The 18,611-nt window shown below is 44.5% G+C and overlaps 1 protein-coding gene and 1 long non-coding RNA gene across 3 annotated transcripts in view; both read left to right on the top strand.

Moving 5' to 3' along the window:
• The first annotated feature begins 6 nt into the window (after positions 1-6).
• Positions 7-4,792, top strand: LOC116847154. Of its 2 annotated transcripts, none has more exons than XM_032821858.1 (2): positions 7-1,904; positions 1,974-4,792. In XM_032821858.1, the coding sequence occupies exon 2, from the start codon at positions 2,906-2,908 to the stop codon at positions 3,764-3,766; it is 861 nt and encodes a 286-aa protein (XP_032677749.1). In that variant the 5' UTR covers positions 7-1,904; positions 1,974-2,905; the 3' UTR covers positions 3,767-4,792. The 2 variants fall into 2 exon arrangements, with proteins under 2 accessions (XP_032677749.1, XP_032677748.1); XM_032821857.1 differs by having other exon boundaries at positions 1,967-4,792.
• Positions 4,793-9,917: 5,125 nt separating this feature from the next.
• LOC116847156 overlaps positions 9,918-18,611 on the top strand; it is a 64,555-nt gene continuing 55,861 nt past the window's right edge. Inside the window, exons 1-3 of the long non-coding RNA XR_004378673.1 lie at positions 9,918-10,458; positions 10,540-10,723; positions 17,029-17,203. This is a non-coding gene — a long non-coding RNA (uncharacterized LOC116847156). The remainder of the gene's footprint in view (positions 10,459-10,539; positions 10,724-17,028; positions 17,204-18,611) is intronic.

Raw genomic sequence — 18,611 nt, 5'->3', positions numbered from 1 at the left:
CCCCCCCGTCAAGCGTGTATAATGCGAGGATATCAATAAAGCGAGTCTAATCGATTCGTCCTATTATAATAATAATAAATTGTCAATGCAAGATATATCACTGCAGAAGCTCGATCAGTATCTGAACAAAGCAAATCGATTCATGCATTAAAATAGGTTGCTTCAAAATTGTTTAGGAAAATAACCGGTTTATTGTTGAACTCGACTTCGTAATTTTCAACGATATCCCGCCAACGACTGATGCCTTCTTTGCCTGTTCTTTTTTGGTCTGATGGAATCCGTAGGATTCGCGAATATGAATATACAAACAACAACAGTATTAGCATAAAGTAAACATCCATTTATTTTTGTGTAATTAAATTTCTAATTTGCGAAACAAAATCGAGAATCGGTTCTGCAATGCGCTCACTGTTCTTTTTGTCTCTCTTCTTTTTCACCTCTTTTACTTTCAAAATATACCGGCATCACGCGTTACGTTAGCGACCCCAAATGTCGAATACGAAAAAAAGTTCAAAAAGGAAAAAGAAATATGTCACGTGTATTCTTATTTAGCGACTTTAACATATTTTAATTTTGAATAGAGATTTCTCTTGTGTCTATGTATAAGTCAATACATACCTCGGATATCTCGAAATTGAAAATTTCACAAGGCGCCAGCTGGTAGAGTTATCTGCCGTATGAGACGTACGGAAAACACCTTTGGCCGCATTTTCTACCTGTTTAGTGCGTTATGAAATCTAATCTTGATGTTATGCTTACCTACGTTTCTACGTAACGAATGAATTGATGGCGTGCTCCACGCATACATACATACGCATACATACGTGCGGACGAGTTCGGGGGTTTTTTCTGCATCTAAATATATCCGCGCGCACACACACACGCACGCACACCTCGCGAGAAGAAATAACGGCAGGTAAATGGTAGGAGTTAGTGTGGATTCCAGGCGTTTTCGTGATACACACGTTCCCCGACCTTTTAAAAAGAAAGAGACACGTCTGGGAACCCCGAGTGCCTGATGATTCCACTTCAACTGGTTCACGCGAACGCGCGCGCGGCAGCCGCCATGGCGCTGTTCAAGAGGGGGAGAGCGATGGTATGGGTATGGGACGCGTTTATAAATGCCTTTTTAAATTTTCGCCTGGGGACGGCGACTTTTAATTTTTTGGTAGCCGTCGTCGAGTCCTAATCTCTCTCTCCCCCATCATTCTTCTCTCACCTTGCGCTCAGACTTAACAGATATCAATTAACAATTTAATTCTGCCGATAAAACTGTTGCAACGGGAGCTTTCAATTCGATGTAATATTGCACGAGTAGCGTGAAACACGTGGAAAGTTTGATTTTCTCTTCGGGATTCCTCGTGACGCAGAGTCGCCAAGGGAATAACACGCCATGGGTTACGGCAGTTGTTTCACCTTCCGCGAGTAGTCCCGCGAAATGCTGGAAAGAACCGACGACAATAATCGGTACAGCAGGAGTACGTTCCCTCGAAGGAATCCGCGATTCGGCTAATTGGCAGGCGCAGGTTCGCGTGCGATCAGCCATCGGCCCCTCTCGCTTCTCTCGTCGGTCTCCGCTGACGACAAAATGCAATAGCATACGTCAATGTAATAACGTCAGGAAAATGTGTCGTGCGTAAACGGCAAAGGGAAAGGCGTTACGTTACTTTCGAAGTAAGAGCCCCCCTCGCGCGCGCTTTCATTATTACACGACTGTCAGCGTCACCGCCGTCATCATCGTCATCATCATCATTATCACCACCTTCTTCAACGTCGCCGTTATCCTTCTCCTTCCCTGCTCCTGAACTGGACTGCATTAGACAGAAGCAGACGGTAAATTAGCCGAGGATAGTGTTCTGCGAAGCAACGAGCAACCGCCGGCCTTTCCGCTTTTTCCGCTATAGGTAGGCATACCGGTGTGACGTCGATCTTTGTGGTGGATAGCGACTTAACATCCATGTTTAAGGGAACAGCCGGCGGCGAGATTGAGCTCGTGACGTTCGCCGAGAGGGAGTCGGTGACGTCAAAGAGGAGGCTATCTTATCCTCGAGGAAGAAGGAGCCGGCCGCCGCGTGCGCGAGCTAAGAATCTCTCCTCCTGGGGCCCCGGCCCCGACCGAGGGGCTGCACGAGGCACAGATGAAGAGAGGGGGGATTAGTCACTTCACAATATTATACTGGCACGCGCAAGCCCCCGTTAAAGTGGGGCAACAACACCCACGTGCGCTTCCACGGGCAGGATAAAAAGTCCTTCGGGGATCAAGAAATATTCAGTTTTGAGCAAACCATTAAGCGAGACGATCAGACAACGGAGAAGAAACGACTTCTCGCGCTAACGAAGCCGAGAGCCCAAGGAGTGCGTGAACCTGGTGGCCGATACACGCACGCACGCACACACGTCGGGGTCTGCCAAAGAACCGGAGGAATTCGTGGGGACAGTCCGAGTCGAGTCAGCTCGTCGAGCTTCGACTGACGAATCGTCACAGACAATCATTCGGCATTACGAGGAGCGGTCAAGCCGGCCAAGACACTTAGAATTTACGTCACACGGTCGAACGGTTAGACCGTTCTCAAAAATTTCAGAAGCAAACGCTACGTCATCCTTGAGCATCTCGCCGTGATACACACTGTATGTCGACGGTGTACCTCGAACTTCAAAGGGAACTCGATAGTTCTTGCTCTTTGAGTACGACCTACCTTCGGCGTTAATAGGGATACCCGGAGAAGAAACACCGACCGACAACTAAGGGCTCAAGGAGGTGAGTCTCTTTGAAGTGGCTTCGTACTGTAATCGTCGATCGTGCTTGTGATCGCTCGGCCTGCGTTCTTTATATCAAGAATCGCGCGACGAACAATCCGCGAGAGTCTGATTTACGAGCGCTCTTCTGGATCAAGATCGACAGACAATGAGTATGTCCAGTACCAGACTATGTCTGACTATTCTTCTCATTTGTGTCATTGTCGACACGCTCGAAGGTAGCAGCTGGAGGCGACATCATGGTCATCATTCTAAACCGCAATATCACGGTTTCAAGAACCCGATGTCGCTGGATTTATTAGCGAAACTCTCAAGGAACAACGAAGATCACTCGAGACATCACGATACCTATCGACAGAAAGAGAGGCGCGATTACCTGGAGGCTCAAGTGAATTCATTTCCAAGCTTGGAGTACGAAAATGCGGATGAGGTGCAAATTCCGGTAATTCATCGACGCCGGGAAGTTCCAAAGGACTTTCGCCAAGAGTCCCTGCAAATGAGGGAGGCAGATACAAGGAGCAAACACGAGGACGGTGTCAGGGCAACGCAGCACGTCAGGCACGGTAGCTACCTGGAGGATCAGCCGGCTTCGTTCTCAAGCTCGGAATACGAAGACGTGGAGGAGCAAACGCCGGTGGTTCATCGACGCCGGCAAGCCAGACAGCGTGGTAGCGACCGCACGAGCCTGCTGAAGGCTCTGCACGAGAAGAGCTTGAACGAGCTTTACGAGCTTGAAGTTCGAGAGGTGCAGAACAATTCTGTCTGCAGCTACACCGTAGTGCCGATACCCGACCCCACGGGTTCCAGAATACCGAAAGTGCTGGAGGAGGTCAAGTGCAATCACGCCGGCAGCAGCTGCCTCGGCACCGACGCCCACTGCTGCATACAGACGTATAAGAACATCGAAGTGTCGTACGGCGGCAAGAGGAACACCATAAAGCTCTACGTGGGCTGCGTGTGTGCTCGCGAGGTGCTGCTGAAGGCGTCGCAGTTACCCATCAACAACTGATACCGAGGATTCGAGGGACATCCAAGAACGCGCTGCGGTTCGATAATAATAATAACGATAATAACGAGGAGGACGATGATGAGGCAGAAATAACAAGCGGATGAAATAGTTGAATGATTAGTAGCTTAGTGATTATCTGTGGGTGAGGATATCGGAATATTTTCTTACAGATTCTTGATAGATCCAAGAGAATATATCAATCAGGAATAATAATTGTGAAGTGCTCATTGAGCTGCTATCTCTGCCGAACACAACCAGTGACGACTGCCATTGAACGTTGAAATGGCACGAATGAAAAACGAATATACTGTCGAATATTCGACACTGGTCTCGTGGAGGACGGATCTCGTGCCGAATCGGTACGGTGATAATTTCACATAGAGCGGACGTCCAGACGTTGTCTCAGCGGACGACGACGACGACGACGACGAGCGACAGCGATTCGCGAGCCGCGTTGTTATTGCCGGCGAATAATTGCGATTGGCCATCCGTAAATAAACACATCTTTTTCTATTTTTTGCCATTTGCACCTGTGTGCGTGAGTGTGCTTAGGAACTGGCTTGAGGATTACGAGTTGTGACGCGCGTCCGATTTTTTTTCTGATGTTTGACGTTAGAAGAATGGGAGTGTTGTTCTGACTTTACGTAGGAATAGGTAATAACTAACAACTCTCGCATGTGTTTAGGTATTTATAGATCCTCTCGTACGTCCGCGTTTCTAAATATATGATATAAACGTATTATCGACAATTGATCAGGCAGGCAGGTAGCGCCAAGACCGATCGCAAGTTTCTGCCGACAACAACAACAACGCTCGAATGTAATTATCTCGCCCGCACGTTCATCACGTGTGTTTAAATCGATAGTCATCACACGAGAATGAATCACTAGCAACTTGTCGCGACCGCACATTATCTATTTATATTATTTATTTTACACACACACACACACACACATATATATATATATATATATATATAAAATTATATATATATATATAATTATATATATATAATTATATATATATATATATTATATATATATATATATATGTATTTATTATTATATTATCTCTATTTATTATTACATTTATTTATTGCATACACACTGCGCATCGCTTCATCTATTTATCTATTTATTTTGCCGCCATTTATTCATGTTATTTATTTATTTATTTATTTATCCATCCATCCATCATACGGATTTTTTTCACTTATGATTGTACTACGCGGCTACTTCGCGATCCATCGAAAGCGATCCTCTCTCGGGCGAAGTAGCGGCAAGTAGGAACTGACGTAGCGATAATCGCGGAAAACACACCTTTCATAGAATTTACATATGATAATTGGATGATAATGCGACGACGTCCGTGGTTCATCGACCAAAATGTATTACATATATGCAATTTAGTCTAAGATAGAAACTCTTAGACAATTCCTATATGATTTTTTCTTGTATCTAATACAGAAGAGATGAACAGTATTAATATGATAAATAATGATGCCACGGTATACAATTGTAAGAACCTAATGCCATATTAAGCGCGACTTTTTTACTTCCATAAGAAATTGTACAGCTCTGCGGAGAGACCAACAGTATTAAAATAAATTTTCTCTAATTTTAAGTTTCTTGCACTTATTTATCGCGTGAAAACTGTGATAATCGATTGTACTCCAAGTATCCAGATTCATAATTCCCCGATCCCTCAGAATCCAATGATGCGAGGACGCCAGAATCGCTTGCGAAAAGATCGGCTTATGCAAAGCAATTTTACAAGTATTACACTTGGAGAATATATCGTTTCATCTACAAATTTTCGGAAATTACCGTTAAATCTACGACGACGAAATTTTGAAGCAACTGTCCCACTAAATATTCGACATTGTACGATGTATGATTTCAATCTTTTTTTCGCTCTTTATGTCATTTTATCTATCTGTTGTCTTTATCGATCTTCCGTTACATAGAGAATAAATATATTACTGTGATTTAATATCGAGATATCTTTAAACAAGATTCAGAGATAACATATATAGTACTGCCGGAAAGTTTTTAGACAAGGTAAAAACATGATAAAAATCAAGACGGTTTTATTTTTTGAGATACATAAGGACACTTTCGCATATACATTCTGCAACTTTTTTTAAATAAACATAGTAACTTTCAACATTCGGTCAGATAACAAGAAATAACGTTCTTATTGTTTGGGTCTTTAAGTACGAATATTAAATTTTCAACATAGAGAAAATATGTATACAAATATTGAGTATGTACATATTAGATATACAAATAAATAATATAAATTTTTTTAAGCAGTTAAACAATAATTTTAAACTAAAAGAAATAAAAAAACTCTTCTTAAGTATCATCAATATTTAACATAAAAGGACAATAAGAGTTCAAACACAGGTTGAATAGTGCTATTAAAACTATAAAAAAATAGTGACCCAATCTCACCATGAGAAGAAATTTATTAATCAAACGCGTTTCGGTCTAATTTCGCAGACCCTCTTCAGTAATTACAAGTTGAAAACGAATTATATTAAAGTGTCACAAAATGTAAAAGTCGCAAAAATCGGTATTACAAAGGTTGTTACAAAAGTTGTCGCTGCAAGCGACAATGACTATTGTCTCAATGACTATTTGTAATTATTTACGTTGATGCTTCCGATTCCCGTAAGCAAAACTTGCAGCGACAACTTTTGTAACAACCTTTGTAATACCGATTTTTGCGACTTTTACATTTTGTGTCACTTTAATATAATTCGTTTTCAACTTGTAATCACTGAAGAGGGTCTGCGAAATTAGACCGAAACGCGTTTAATTAATAAATTTCTTCTCATGATGAGATTGGGTCACTATTTTCTGATAGTTTTAATAGCACTATTCTGTGCTTGAACTCTTATTGTTCTTTTACGTTAAATATTGATAATAATTTTAAAATTAATTATTTTTCCCGCTCTCTTGTGGTTATGTAGTGTTATCATATAAGGCCTGTTCTTTGTAGCTGCACTGTTGAATTAGTGCAATAAGTTAGAATGAGAAAACGTATATTTGTCTCATTTCAATTACACCAGTTCAACAGTGCAGCTACAAAGAACAGGCCTAGTTATTCAAAGTAAAATTAGTTCGGCGGAAGGTTCAAAAACTGAGAAACCGAATAACCTTAAAAAATATCTAGTAAATGAAATATAAAAAATGGCACAGATAAGATACATATCCGAAGTTGTACGAATTTCAGTAAAATATCTTTACAAAGAGTCTGTCTCGATAAAGGTGTTGTATCGTACAATGTGTGTGTGCATTTTGGTTTAAGCGATTTAAAGGCGGCGATTTCAATCTAATCGATAAACAAAGTTCTGGAGGCCTTCGGAAGTGTGACAACGATGATCTAGAGGAACTGTTCGCTGAGAATTCGGCACAAACGCAAAAAGAACTTGCAGAGCAGTTGGGAGTAATGCAGCAAATCATTTCCAAACGCCTACACAAGATAGAAAAGATCCAAAAAAAGGAAAATGGATTCCGCATGAACTCTAAAATGAACTGAAGTCTAAAAATCATCGAGTAGCAGCGTGTTTTTTTTATTCTCAATAAGCAGCGTAGAAAGTCTTTCTTGTGGAAAATCGTTACGGGCGATGAAAAATGGATACTCTATGACAATCCAAAACCCCAAAAGTCATGAGTAAACCGGTGAGCCATCAACATCGGTCGCAAACGCTCCGAAAAGAAGGTTTTACTCTGCATTTGGTGGGGTATCAAGGGCGTGATTTATTATGAGTTGTTGGAACCGGGTGAAACAGTTACTACGGACTGCTACCAACGCCAATTAATCCGTTTGGGTCAGGAATTGGAACGCAAACTTGCCTATATATCGGTAAAGGAAGGAGTCCTGTAAAATTGCTGCGTGACAATACCAGACTACACATTACTTCTACGACAAAAGATACCATAATGAAACTTAGCTAGGACGTCTTGCGACATATTCATCATATATTGCTACTTCCAATTATCACTTCCGGTTGATGCAACACGCCTTGTGCGATTTGCACTTTCAATCAGTGGATAAGATTCGAAAATGGCTTGATAACTTTATTGTGTCTAAAGACATAGCATTTTTCCGAGATAGAATCCATAAGCTGCCCGAAAGATGGATTAAAGTTATGGAAAGCAGCGGCGACTACTTTGATTAAAAAATTTGTTTTTTTCTTTTTTAAATATAAATCTTGAATTTAACCGAAAAATTTAGATTATTTATTTATACACTTAGGTTGCATTCCAAAACGTCCTTTCCGAGGAAAATTTTACTCTTAAGTCTATAGTATATGTAACATGAACCATAGATTTAAGAGTAAAATTTTCCTCGAAAAAAATGTTTTAGAATGTAACTTTAATGTATTCTATGTTGAACATTTAAATATTCGCATTTAAAGACCCAACCAATAAGAATGTCCGGAGTTACACAGAAAAAACAATTCCAGTGTAGCTGATTTTTCTGTTATTAGGTGGTAAACTTAGTTCCAGCGGCTCACAGTTAGATGACGTTAGTTGTAGGTGTAATTTATTTTGACATCTGAAATTGGCTGCATTTTAGAGGTTAGACATTTGTCAATAAAATTCAGTGCGAAAAGATTCATTTAAGCGAGCAGTGCTATTTTTTCTTTTGATTAAATATGGAACGTGATAAGCTGTTTTTTCGACATGTGCTGTTTCATTACTTTGACTTGAAAAAAACTGCAGCTGCAGCTCATAAATTGCTTTTCGAAGCTTATGGCAATTATGCTCCATCGGAAAGAACATGCCAAGTATGGTTTCAGCGATTTAAGAGTGGTGATTTTGATGTCAATGATAAAGAACGCTCAGGCCAACCGAAAAAGTTTGAAGACACCGATTTGCAGGCATTATTGGACGAAAACTCTACTCAAACGCTCCAAGAATTGTCTGCAGCATTAAATGTTACTCCGATGGCTGTTTCCAAACGTCTACATGCAATGGGAAAAATTCAAAAGGAGGGAAAATGGGTACCACACGAATTAACCGCAAATGCCATTGCGAATCGCTTAAACATCTCTATTTCTCTGCTCGCCAGGCAGAAAAAGAAGAGTTTTTTGTGGCGCATAGTGACTGGCGATGAAAAATGGATATACTTCGATAATCCTAAACGAAGAAAATCATGGGTAGACCCTGGCCAACCATCGACATCCACACCAAAGAGAAATATTCATGGCCACAAAGCAATGCTTTGCATTTGGTGGGATATGCACGGCGTCGTTTATTATGAGCTACTCAGACCGAACGAAAGTATCACGGGGGATCGATATCAATCACAATTAAACCGTCTGAATGAAGCATTGTTGGAAAAAAGGCCAGCAGTAGCCAGCAATCGACGTAAAGTCATGCTTTTGCACGACAACGCTCGACCACACGTTGCCAAAGCCGTCAAAGAAACACTGATGCAGCTCGAGTGGGAAGTTCTCCCGCACCCAGCGTATTCACCAGACTTAGCTCCTTCGGACTATTACTTGTTCCGGTCGATGCAGCACGGCTTGGTGGATACACACTTCAGAAATTACGAGGATGTGCGAAAATGGATCGACGAATGGATTGCATCAAAAGACCAATCGTTTTATCGTCGCGGAATCTACGCGTTGCCCGAAAAATGGGAAAAATGTATAGCTAGCGAGGGAAAATACTTCGATTAATGTATTTTTTGCTTTTGATGTCGAAATAAATGAGTTTTTTAAACAAAAAAACCGCAGGAACTAAGTTTACCACTTAATACCTCGGAATCAGACGAAAACTCGGAACAGAAAGATTCCTGTGGAAGGTTTCTACTTTGCCAACTGTTCTCAGTTATCTCAACTGAGTTTTAATGCAATTGAATGTTCAAACAAATGTTTTCAGTCACGGTAGAAAGATATCATATTGTCTCATATCATGTCATTTCTCGTCAGCGAGTTTTTCGTCTGGTCCCCATCCAGTTACATGAATTGAAATTTCTCTACCGTGTAGGATGTACGTGTCCAGGCATTGGTGCTTCTACGTCACAGGAAGTCACGTAATTCCGGCCGAAACATTTCGAGTCCATGACTGTATCCTATCCTCTTCACTTGATGACTCGATTTGATTCTTTTTATTCATGTTTACAGGAACAAGATTCTGATCGATGAGATCAACAAGCGCGTCTCGCCGCATCTTCCAGGAAGGCGTTTCGCGAACTATCGACGCCGCCGCCGCCACCACCGCCGCTGTCAGAAAGGCACGAATAGACCAGGGTCAACCAGGGTCGGTGTATGATGAATATATTCCTCCTTCTCCGGGTGAAATCTTCGATATTGCTCCACACTAGCGACTCTGACGTACTCGGATAGTGTCGTTGTACGACACGGTGATTCATGGCGAATTCCTCGTATACGCGCGTCTTCCGACGAGGGACTTCCCTGAATGGTCCCGGCCCGTGTGCGCACTCACACGAACCGTTCGGATCGCGGGGCCCCTGCGGCCTATCTGATATGCATGTATTGCAGCAATGCGTGCCGCGCGACATAATCGCGCGGCATCGCGACGCATCGAGAATGCAGGCTGATGGAGCGAGGAGAGAACGAGGCAGAGGCCGTGTGGAAGAGAGAAAAATGAGCGAGGGATCAAGGGAGATGAGACGAGGGCCCTGCCGTGACGACGAGGCAAGGGAAGCAGGTCGGTAACGGAAGACGTGCGATTTGAGATATTGCAAAAATTTCCGATGTGTCATCGCGCGGAAACGCTGAATTTTAACAGAAATCTTCCCGCGCCGGCTGACGTTCGCGACAAGGTACGACGTGCGATGACGGGGAGGGAAGGTGAAACCGCAAAAGAAGCAAAGTGGCAACTGAGAAAGGAGCCGCGGCTTTCATTTGGCGAGCCGGACCGGACGGGTACACGCCGGCATCAAACGGAGCACGTACAGTGTCTCGTACGACAGGTACCGAGAAGTAATGTTTTCCTCCTCCGGAGCTCGAACGCCCGGCCGCGGGATCGTTTCGGCAAAAATTCGGACGATTCGTAGTAACCGATGAATCAGCACGATGCGATTTCACAACTGACAACCTCGTGGAGATTTACGGTTTTTAATATGCCACACTTTAATACAACAAAGTCGCACACGCGCGTTTCAAATGAAATTAAAGCGGATGTAATCGCCGAAATAGTATCGACCGAAGTTTTGCGATTTAATGCAACTTCATTTATACGCATGTAGAAGGCGAAATTCTCCCTCGCTCCTCTCTTTCTTTCTTTCTTTCTTTCTTTCTCTCTTCTCTCTCTCTCTCTCTCTCTCTCTCTCTCTCTCTCTCTCTCTCGTGCGATGCAAAGTTTGCAAGTTTGTTCTAAGGAGCTGTTAACCTGTGGCAACCTGTTATTCTGCGTGTAGTATCGTCTCGCGTGCCAGACGTAAGTACCGAAATTAATCATCATTATCAACATTATAATTTAGGCTCGCGCGATGGCGTTTGCGTCGTAAACTGCGCTTTCGCAACTCGGAACTTTGTTTTTGGAACGGAAACGGCTCGGTAAAAACGACCGAGTCGGAGAAGGAAGGAAAGAACGACCGGTAGAATCTCACTTTTCGATCTTAGGGATTTTTACGAATCATTATGCTCCGACGGGTTACTAATTAATTCACCGTGTAATATCGACTCTAATAATTTCCCCGGGCGCGCAAATGAAAAAAATTTCACGATGCTGCGCGATGGTGAGCGCGGTTTTATTGACTAGGATATATTTACTAGAATATATTTACGTATACTCTTGAAGTATAACGATCGGGGCTCGCGACGGCAGAGCCGACGGTACATTTTACACCTTACCAAGATAATGAAGTGTAATCCTATATTTTCTTCGCAAGAATAGGAACGGTTTTTTGCGAGTTTTTTGCGAGGCGAACTTTTCCTACGGTGTAAGCGGCAGTTAACAATGGCTCGTCTCTTTTTCCTTTTCCCGCTCAAATTAATGAGCAAGAAAATATCAAGTTTTCGACAGATCCACAATTTTAATATAAACTTGCGATTACCCGGGGATGTAGCATTAGCTTCTTTTCACGTCATAGTCTTTTGCTTGTTCGAAAAGAGGAAAAGCGAGATATTAGAATGTACAGCACGACAAAAGAACCAAAGTATAAAGTTACCCCGAATGTTTAACAAATTTATGATATTTTATTTGAATTCCGCTAATTACGTATCACAGATGCAGACGGGCGATATTTCAGCGAACATTTCGTCTCGAGAAAGAGAGAGAAACAGAGGGGGAGAGAGAGAGAGGCCACAATGGAAGGCTCCGCGTACAATTCGCGATTTATGTACGCAGAAGAATGCGGCGTTATCACGTTGCAGTATCGTGCGTTTTCGGAGCGAAAATTAAAAAAGAAACGTTTTTATTAAAGCAAGTCTCTCCGGGCATTATTTATGGCAAGACTCATCGACAGGTCGAACGGGTTCGTCCCAGGACAATTCCGGCGCGTTATTTTTGTCGTACATTCTCTCGAAATGCTAATTTTGATATTCAAATAAAGACTGATTAAGAGTCTAAAAACTAATAGAGAGCCGTTATCGCAATGTTTTTATGCGTCCAGCCGAGCGCGGGCGGAGTGACCAGTGCGCGTTCCGTGCAATTAATTCGGCATAATGCAACTTTAATGCTTCTGCTTAAGATGATGCAGCGCGAGATACCTTGAAAAATCGACCGCGCAGCCGGTTTAACGATTCGCATTATAAGTCAGGAACGTTCCTTTGACATCTAGCAATCATTCGCATCCCGGCGCATCGGCAATCGTCAGAATCGTTGCTCGTCCACTGACATTTGCCGCGTAGACGTTGACGATTACGCAGAGCGCGGCTCGCCGAGATGTTGGCGGGTGATAAGGTATACACGTCGAGGGATCCCCGACTGTGGGATGCCGTGGTCTCTGTGATTTGCATGCTAAATTCATTCCGAAGGCCACGCGGGAGGTCGCGGAAAAGTATTACACATCGCAAGTAGGCCTGCGTTCGCACAATGCGCGGGTAATAACGATCCTTTACACGCGATAACGCAGGCTCACTGACATGACCGGCGAGTTCATATCGACGGTTCAAGCGTCCCGGCTAAGAGATCCGCGCCTGGTCTATCGCCTCCCAAGAATATATAGGGTGTCCGACGATAAGTGTCCTATCTCGTATATATGTAAATTAGGTCAAACGCGAAATTCCTCTATCATTTTGTAAACAACCATTTTTTACTATTATCGCTCAAAGAGGACGCGAATGATCATGCGCGATATGTCGGACGAATTATGATGATGACGTGCTTGTAGGCAGAGTTGGGTAGTAACTCGTTACTTGTAACGAAGTTACAGTTACATTTTTTCGATAACTGTAACTTAGTTACTTTTTTCCCATCTGTAACTGTAACTTAACTTAGTTACTTATTTTTAGTAAGTTGTAACTTTTTTAACAGTTACTTTAATAATTACTTGGGAAACGTAAAATAAAATTAAAATTATATAGTAATTGTATATTAATTTAATAAATTTATCAACGTATTTATGGAGCATGCGATTAAATTCTTTTACCTCTACAAGACTATTATTAAATTTTTGTTAAGTACAGATTTGAAATTTGTTAAATGGATAGACTAATTAATATGATAGATATTAATTATAAAATTCAATTCTTACATATTAGTAAAGCTTAAAATGTATGATTTTTGTATTTACAATAATAATTTACAATCATTTCAAGTAAGTAACTTAAAAGTAACGACTTCTTACTTTTTAAGTAACTGTAACGAGTTACAGTTACTTAACGAGTTAAAGTTAATTTTCATAGCCAGTAACTTGTAACTATAATTAATTACATTTTCAGCAGGAGGAACTGTAACTGTAACTAGTTACTTTTAAAAAATAACTTTCCCAATCCTGCTTGTAGATGAGGTAAAACTGAACAAAACTGTCATCTACAATTTTCAAATCAAACAACAAACAATCAAACAACCACGTAGATTTTTGAGTTATGGATTAAAGAAGATTTGGCGAATAATCGAGCGTGTGATAGTGCACCAATCTCCATCAAATTAATGACTCAAAACGTACTTGTCTGCAAAATAGTAGAGGGATTTGTTCAGTTTAACCTAATCTACATGTACACTAGGTATGGAACACTTATTGTCGGACACCCTGTAGGGTTTTTAAGCGGAGAATAAAGGTCTCCGGAGCGCGAAACAAATGAATGCCGATCAAATGAGATGAGGGAATAATCGCGCGCGCGCGCTCGAATAATTATTTAAACATAATCTTATTTGAATGGCGACCGCGAGGCATTCTGATCTACATACTAATGGAGAAACTTTTTCAAGAATTTCCCCGAGAAATTTCCATTTGATTTCGTCCCGGCCAAAATTAAATTGTCGCGACATCTTGCTTAATTTCGTAGCGCGCAAACAAGAGAGACAAAAAGGAAGGACTGCCACTCGTACTTTCGTGCCGTTTTTAATTTCTTTACAAATACATGGATTCTTTCGCGTTTGGACGGGGGGAATGGTGTTTTTGATATTAATTCTTTAGCCGGCGTTGTGTGCATGTGTCGTACACGGTTTACTGCCGCACGTCCGCCGGTAGGATTTAATTTCGCATTTTTTGTTATTGCTCGCATACCAGAAGTAGCATTCTTCTTCCTTTTTTCGCCCAGTATCTCATCGTTTTCTTCGTTTCTCACAGTTTCTTGATCCAATTAATGTCATCGTTCCATTCACCGATACGGAACAAGATCCCCGTGCCTGACGTCAAAACGCTCGATAATCCTGTCACGATATATCAATATATTATAAAAATCTCACGAAATCTTTCGCATGACAATGCAGAAATACACACGGTTGACGTCAGTGATAAAGAAATTCGATCGGTTCGCGGCTATGCCCGGTTAGATCGCGGGACGAAGATATCGATTAACGTCAAGAAGTCGAAATTTAAATCGAACAAGTCCGACGAATTTTAGAATCGGGACAATGCGTATAGGCGCGTGAGACGCGCACCTATATCATAAGATATCGCGAAATATCGCGCTCATCGTCATAACCGAGTAAAAGCCGCGAACTGAGCCACGCAGAGCTTCGGCCGGAGAAACTTGAAATTTTCGCGTGGATCTCTCATTTTAAATGCAGATCTCAACGACTCCTTTCCTCTTCCTTTCTTTTTCGCGATATTATCATCGATTTCTTAGATACCCGTATCTCGACTCGTCACGTAGAGATGGAAAAAAAGAAAGAATACAAACTCGACGCAATATAAACGCCGCGACAATTCCAAGGACACATTTGACGTATCCATCCAGCTAAACAGCCGGGACTTCAGTTCCGGCGACCCGGTCCTCGGATGCACGCACGCACGCACGCACGCACGCACGCACGCACGCACGTACTCTCGGTACGTACCCTCGAGCGGCCGTACTGAGAGTTGTGGCATTGCGGCGATAACGCGGATCATCGATAAATCGCCGGAACAAGCCGGGCGCGACGCGACGCGACGCGATTCGACCCGACGCGACGCGACGCGGACACGGAGCCGCGATTCCGCAGTCCTTTTTTTCGGGCAACGATACGGCTACGAGGGACAGAGGGTAGCAACCGACCCAGGCAAAGCTCAGTAGGACGTAATCGGCTGAAGGGGATTTCGTATTTATCGTATACACCCAAAGCTCGGGCGCGCGAGCGCGTATTTCGTTGCCGGCGCACACAGAGACGCGCGCGTGCTCGTCCGCGTGCGTGTCCACGTGCATGTGCATGTGGAAGGAAAGGTAGCGCGACGTCGAGAGAGGGTGGTACGTACGTATTTCGAAGACTATCAATCATTGGTAACCTGTAAAGGATCTAATTATCCTGGAGCTGACTGGGCTCCGTTCGCTGCACCCACCGCTCGTCTTGTCCACCCCCGTTGGTGGTGGCGCCTCCACCCTCCCGCCCTCCGATCCGTTTCCGACCCGTACCCGAGATCCCCCCCCCCTCCGTCTGTCTCTCTTGCTCTTTCTCTCTTTCTCCCTCTCTCGGGAGGCCCCCTTTTTCGCTCTAGCAACCACCCTTTTTCACAGAAGAGCAAGGCGGACGAAGACAGAGCGGCGGCGAAGGCGGAAGTGAGGGGTTGAGGGGGGTTGAACAGCCGGAGGGAAAGGGAGGAATTAGAGAGAGCGAGAGAGAGAGAGAAAGAGAGAGAAAAAGAGTATGCGAAAGCGCAAAGAGTGAGCTCCCACCTCGCAGAAAAAGAGAGACAGAAAGAGAGAGTGAGAAAGAGTGAGCAGAGCAAGAGAGAGAGAGAGAGGTAGAAAGAGAGAGAGGCGGCGGGTGTCGGTGCGCCGCCTTTTTTTCGTACACGCCAGCCCCGTGTCTGCCAGCGTGTGCGTGTATGTGTGTGTTTTCGTGTGCGTGTGTATACATGTGTTTGTGGACGTGTGTATGTGTGCGTACGTGTGGGGCAGGTGTATAATAGTGAGTGCGGGTAGTTGGTTAGGTGGCCCGGTCGATATATCAGGGCTCCGCTGCAGCTGTCTGTCAGGCTCGCGAACTCAGCGCTAGACGACGGGCTCGGGGTCTAGAGAAAAAAGCGACCGGCTCGTTTCCTCTCTCTCTCTGTCTCTCCCTCCCACCCGTCCAACCATCCTCCCTTTTCTTCCCCTTTCTCTCTGTTCCACGTTCACTCGTTCCTCGATCCTTCTCTCGTCCAGTCTGCTTCTCTCTCCTCTCTTTCTCTCTCTCTCTCTCACCCCTTTGCGCCCCCTCTCTCCGTCGCTCTACGTCGCTTGCTTTTTCCCTCTCTTTCGCTGCTTCTGGGGTAATTTTTCATCGTTGCAGCGGACGACAGAAGCGCCGCGACGGCGGAGGCGGCGTTGCCGCGAAACGTACACGAAGACGCGCGCGCGAGTGCGCGCGCGAACCGCACGGGGGTGATGGTACACCGATACACGCGATCCCGCGGAGTACAGTGCGCACGATATTGTCGGATATATCGTCGTGACGCTCTGAAAAATTTAGGAGAGCGAGGAGGAACGCGCGGCTCAGCCGAGTCCGTTCCTCCCTTAACCCTTCGCCCCTTCCGCCACCGCCACTGCCGTCACCGCTGCCGTCGAAGGTTTTCCGCAACTCTTTTTTTTTTATTCTTCATGAAAGAGGGAGCGAGAGAGAAAGAGAGAAAAAGAGAGAATTTTGTAGATTCCCGCAAACACGGGATCTGTCTATTCAATGTAGCGCTATACGTGCGAATAATTACAGGTTAGGTTAGAGCGGAGCGTCGTACCGCGGAAATACGATTCGATAAGGCGGCAGAAATGTATTCTGCGCAGAGTCCGCTAATTTCGTCGTGGGATAATTCCATTACCTCCCCTCAATGGCGGAAAGGCTGACCTTCGGTTTACCAGTACAGCAGCGAAAGAGACTCCATATACAAGTACGTGCCATCTCCGTTCCTTATTGCATTGTCATGCGCGTTTGCATCGGTGCTATATGATAGATGACTGTTAGGATTATCAAGGCACGTTTCCCTTATTGTGCAAATATTATCTCTGTTTCGTGAGACTAAATCGACGTGATTATTCTTGACCCGTTTTCGGCCATCTATATTGTCGAGACGTGAACGATGACTATAGAGGGTCAATTACGTCGTAAGAAAATGCGTGTTGGAGAGATTAATGAAAATGCATCGATTGCGCTTGCTTACGGCGTAAGCCGGCGGTAAACAATTCGATGGGATTAAACAGCGGTCTTAGCACGCGCGCGCGCTCGCGTATCTCTCGAAGTAACGTTTAGCGGAATTCCCGCGGCTCGTTCGATACCAAATGAGAGCAACGTCGTCTGAAATCTCTCAACCGTCTCTTTCCTTTTTCTCTCTTTCAACAGTGCGAAACGGTGCACGATGCAACCGCCATTACGGTACAAAATATCAAGTTCATTTTCGGTCGACCAAAAGCACGCCTTGATGCAACGCGCGACGGCATTTTATCGGCATAAACATCGCAGATAACGCGCCACAGTCGATCGTCGCGGAAACCGGAGTTAGAGTTTTTGTATTCTATTTTGATCGCTCGACGACGTGTTTGTTTGTGCGCTGGGAGTTCTCACATAAGAAGCGAAATGTCGCGGGCAAGAACCTTATGTTTACCGGCGCCCAATGACAATGGCAATGACAATGACAATGAAAGTCGTCGATGGACGACTCATCGAAATTATATACCGGTTCTCGCACCCTCGGCCCAAGGTAGCAGGGCGTTTTCCGCTGTCAATGAGGCGCACTGTACGCACACGGAAACCGCCGTAGCCACGTGGACCCACACAAGCGCGGAGAACCCGCGAAAAAAACTGTCCAAGGCGCACGCACACACACACACACACACACACACATACGCGCGCGCGCGCGCGCGTCCGCGATCATGCGCTAACGCATACACGGTGGGGGCGCGCTCGCGCACCCCACACGGGCAGTGCCCCACGAACACCCGCGAAAAATCCGCTCAATCACACCCTCACACGGCCACACCGCGTATCTGTCCACGTGCATCCATACGCGCCCTCACCCCCGAGCCCGCCAGCGTGTACGCGCGCTCGCGCAGAATACACGCACGCACACACATTCACACACACACACACACACACACATACGTACACACGAGAACGCTCGCGAAGATCCGGAGATGTGGATACACAGAGACAGACGCGGCAGTACGTAGGTAACCCCCTACGAGCCTCCTCTCTGCCCCCGCCGACCACCCCGCAGCCACCCCATCGCCTCTAGCCTCTACCACCTCATCCTCCTCCCGCGCCTCGTCCTCCTCGTCCTCCTCCTCCTCCTCCTCCTCCTC

This window comes from Odontomachus brunneus, unplaced genomic scaffold (assembly GCF_010583005.1).
Source record: "Odontomachus brunneus isolate Ranch 3 - 2012 unplaced genomic scaffold, Obru_v1 Obru_scaffold_074, whole genome shotgun sequence".
Classification (NCBI taxonomy): domain Eukaryota; kingdom Metazoa; phylum Arthropoda; class Insecta; order Hymenoptera; family Formicidae; genus Odontomachus; species Odontomachus brunneus.
Note: the sequence above shows the minus strand (reverse complement) of the source record. Positions and strands in the feature narration are given on the sequence as shown.

Coding starts and splice junctions, on each gene's coding strand:
- LOC116847154 (XM_032821858.1), top strand. CDS start 2,906: ATGAGTATGTCCAGTACCAGACTATGTCTGACTATTCTTCTCATTTGT.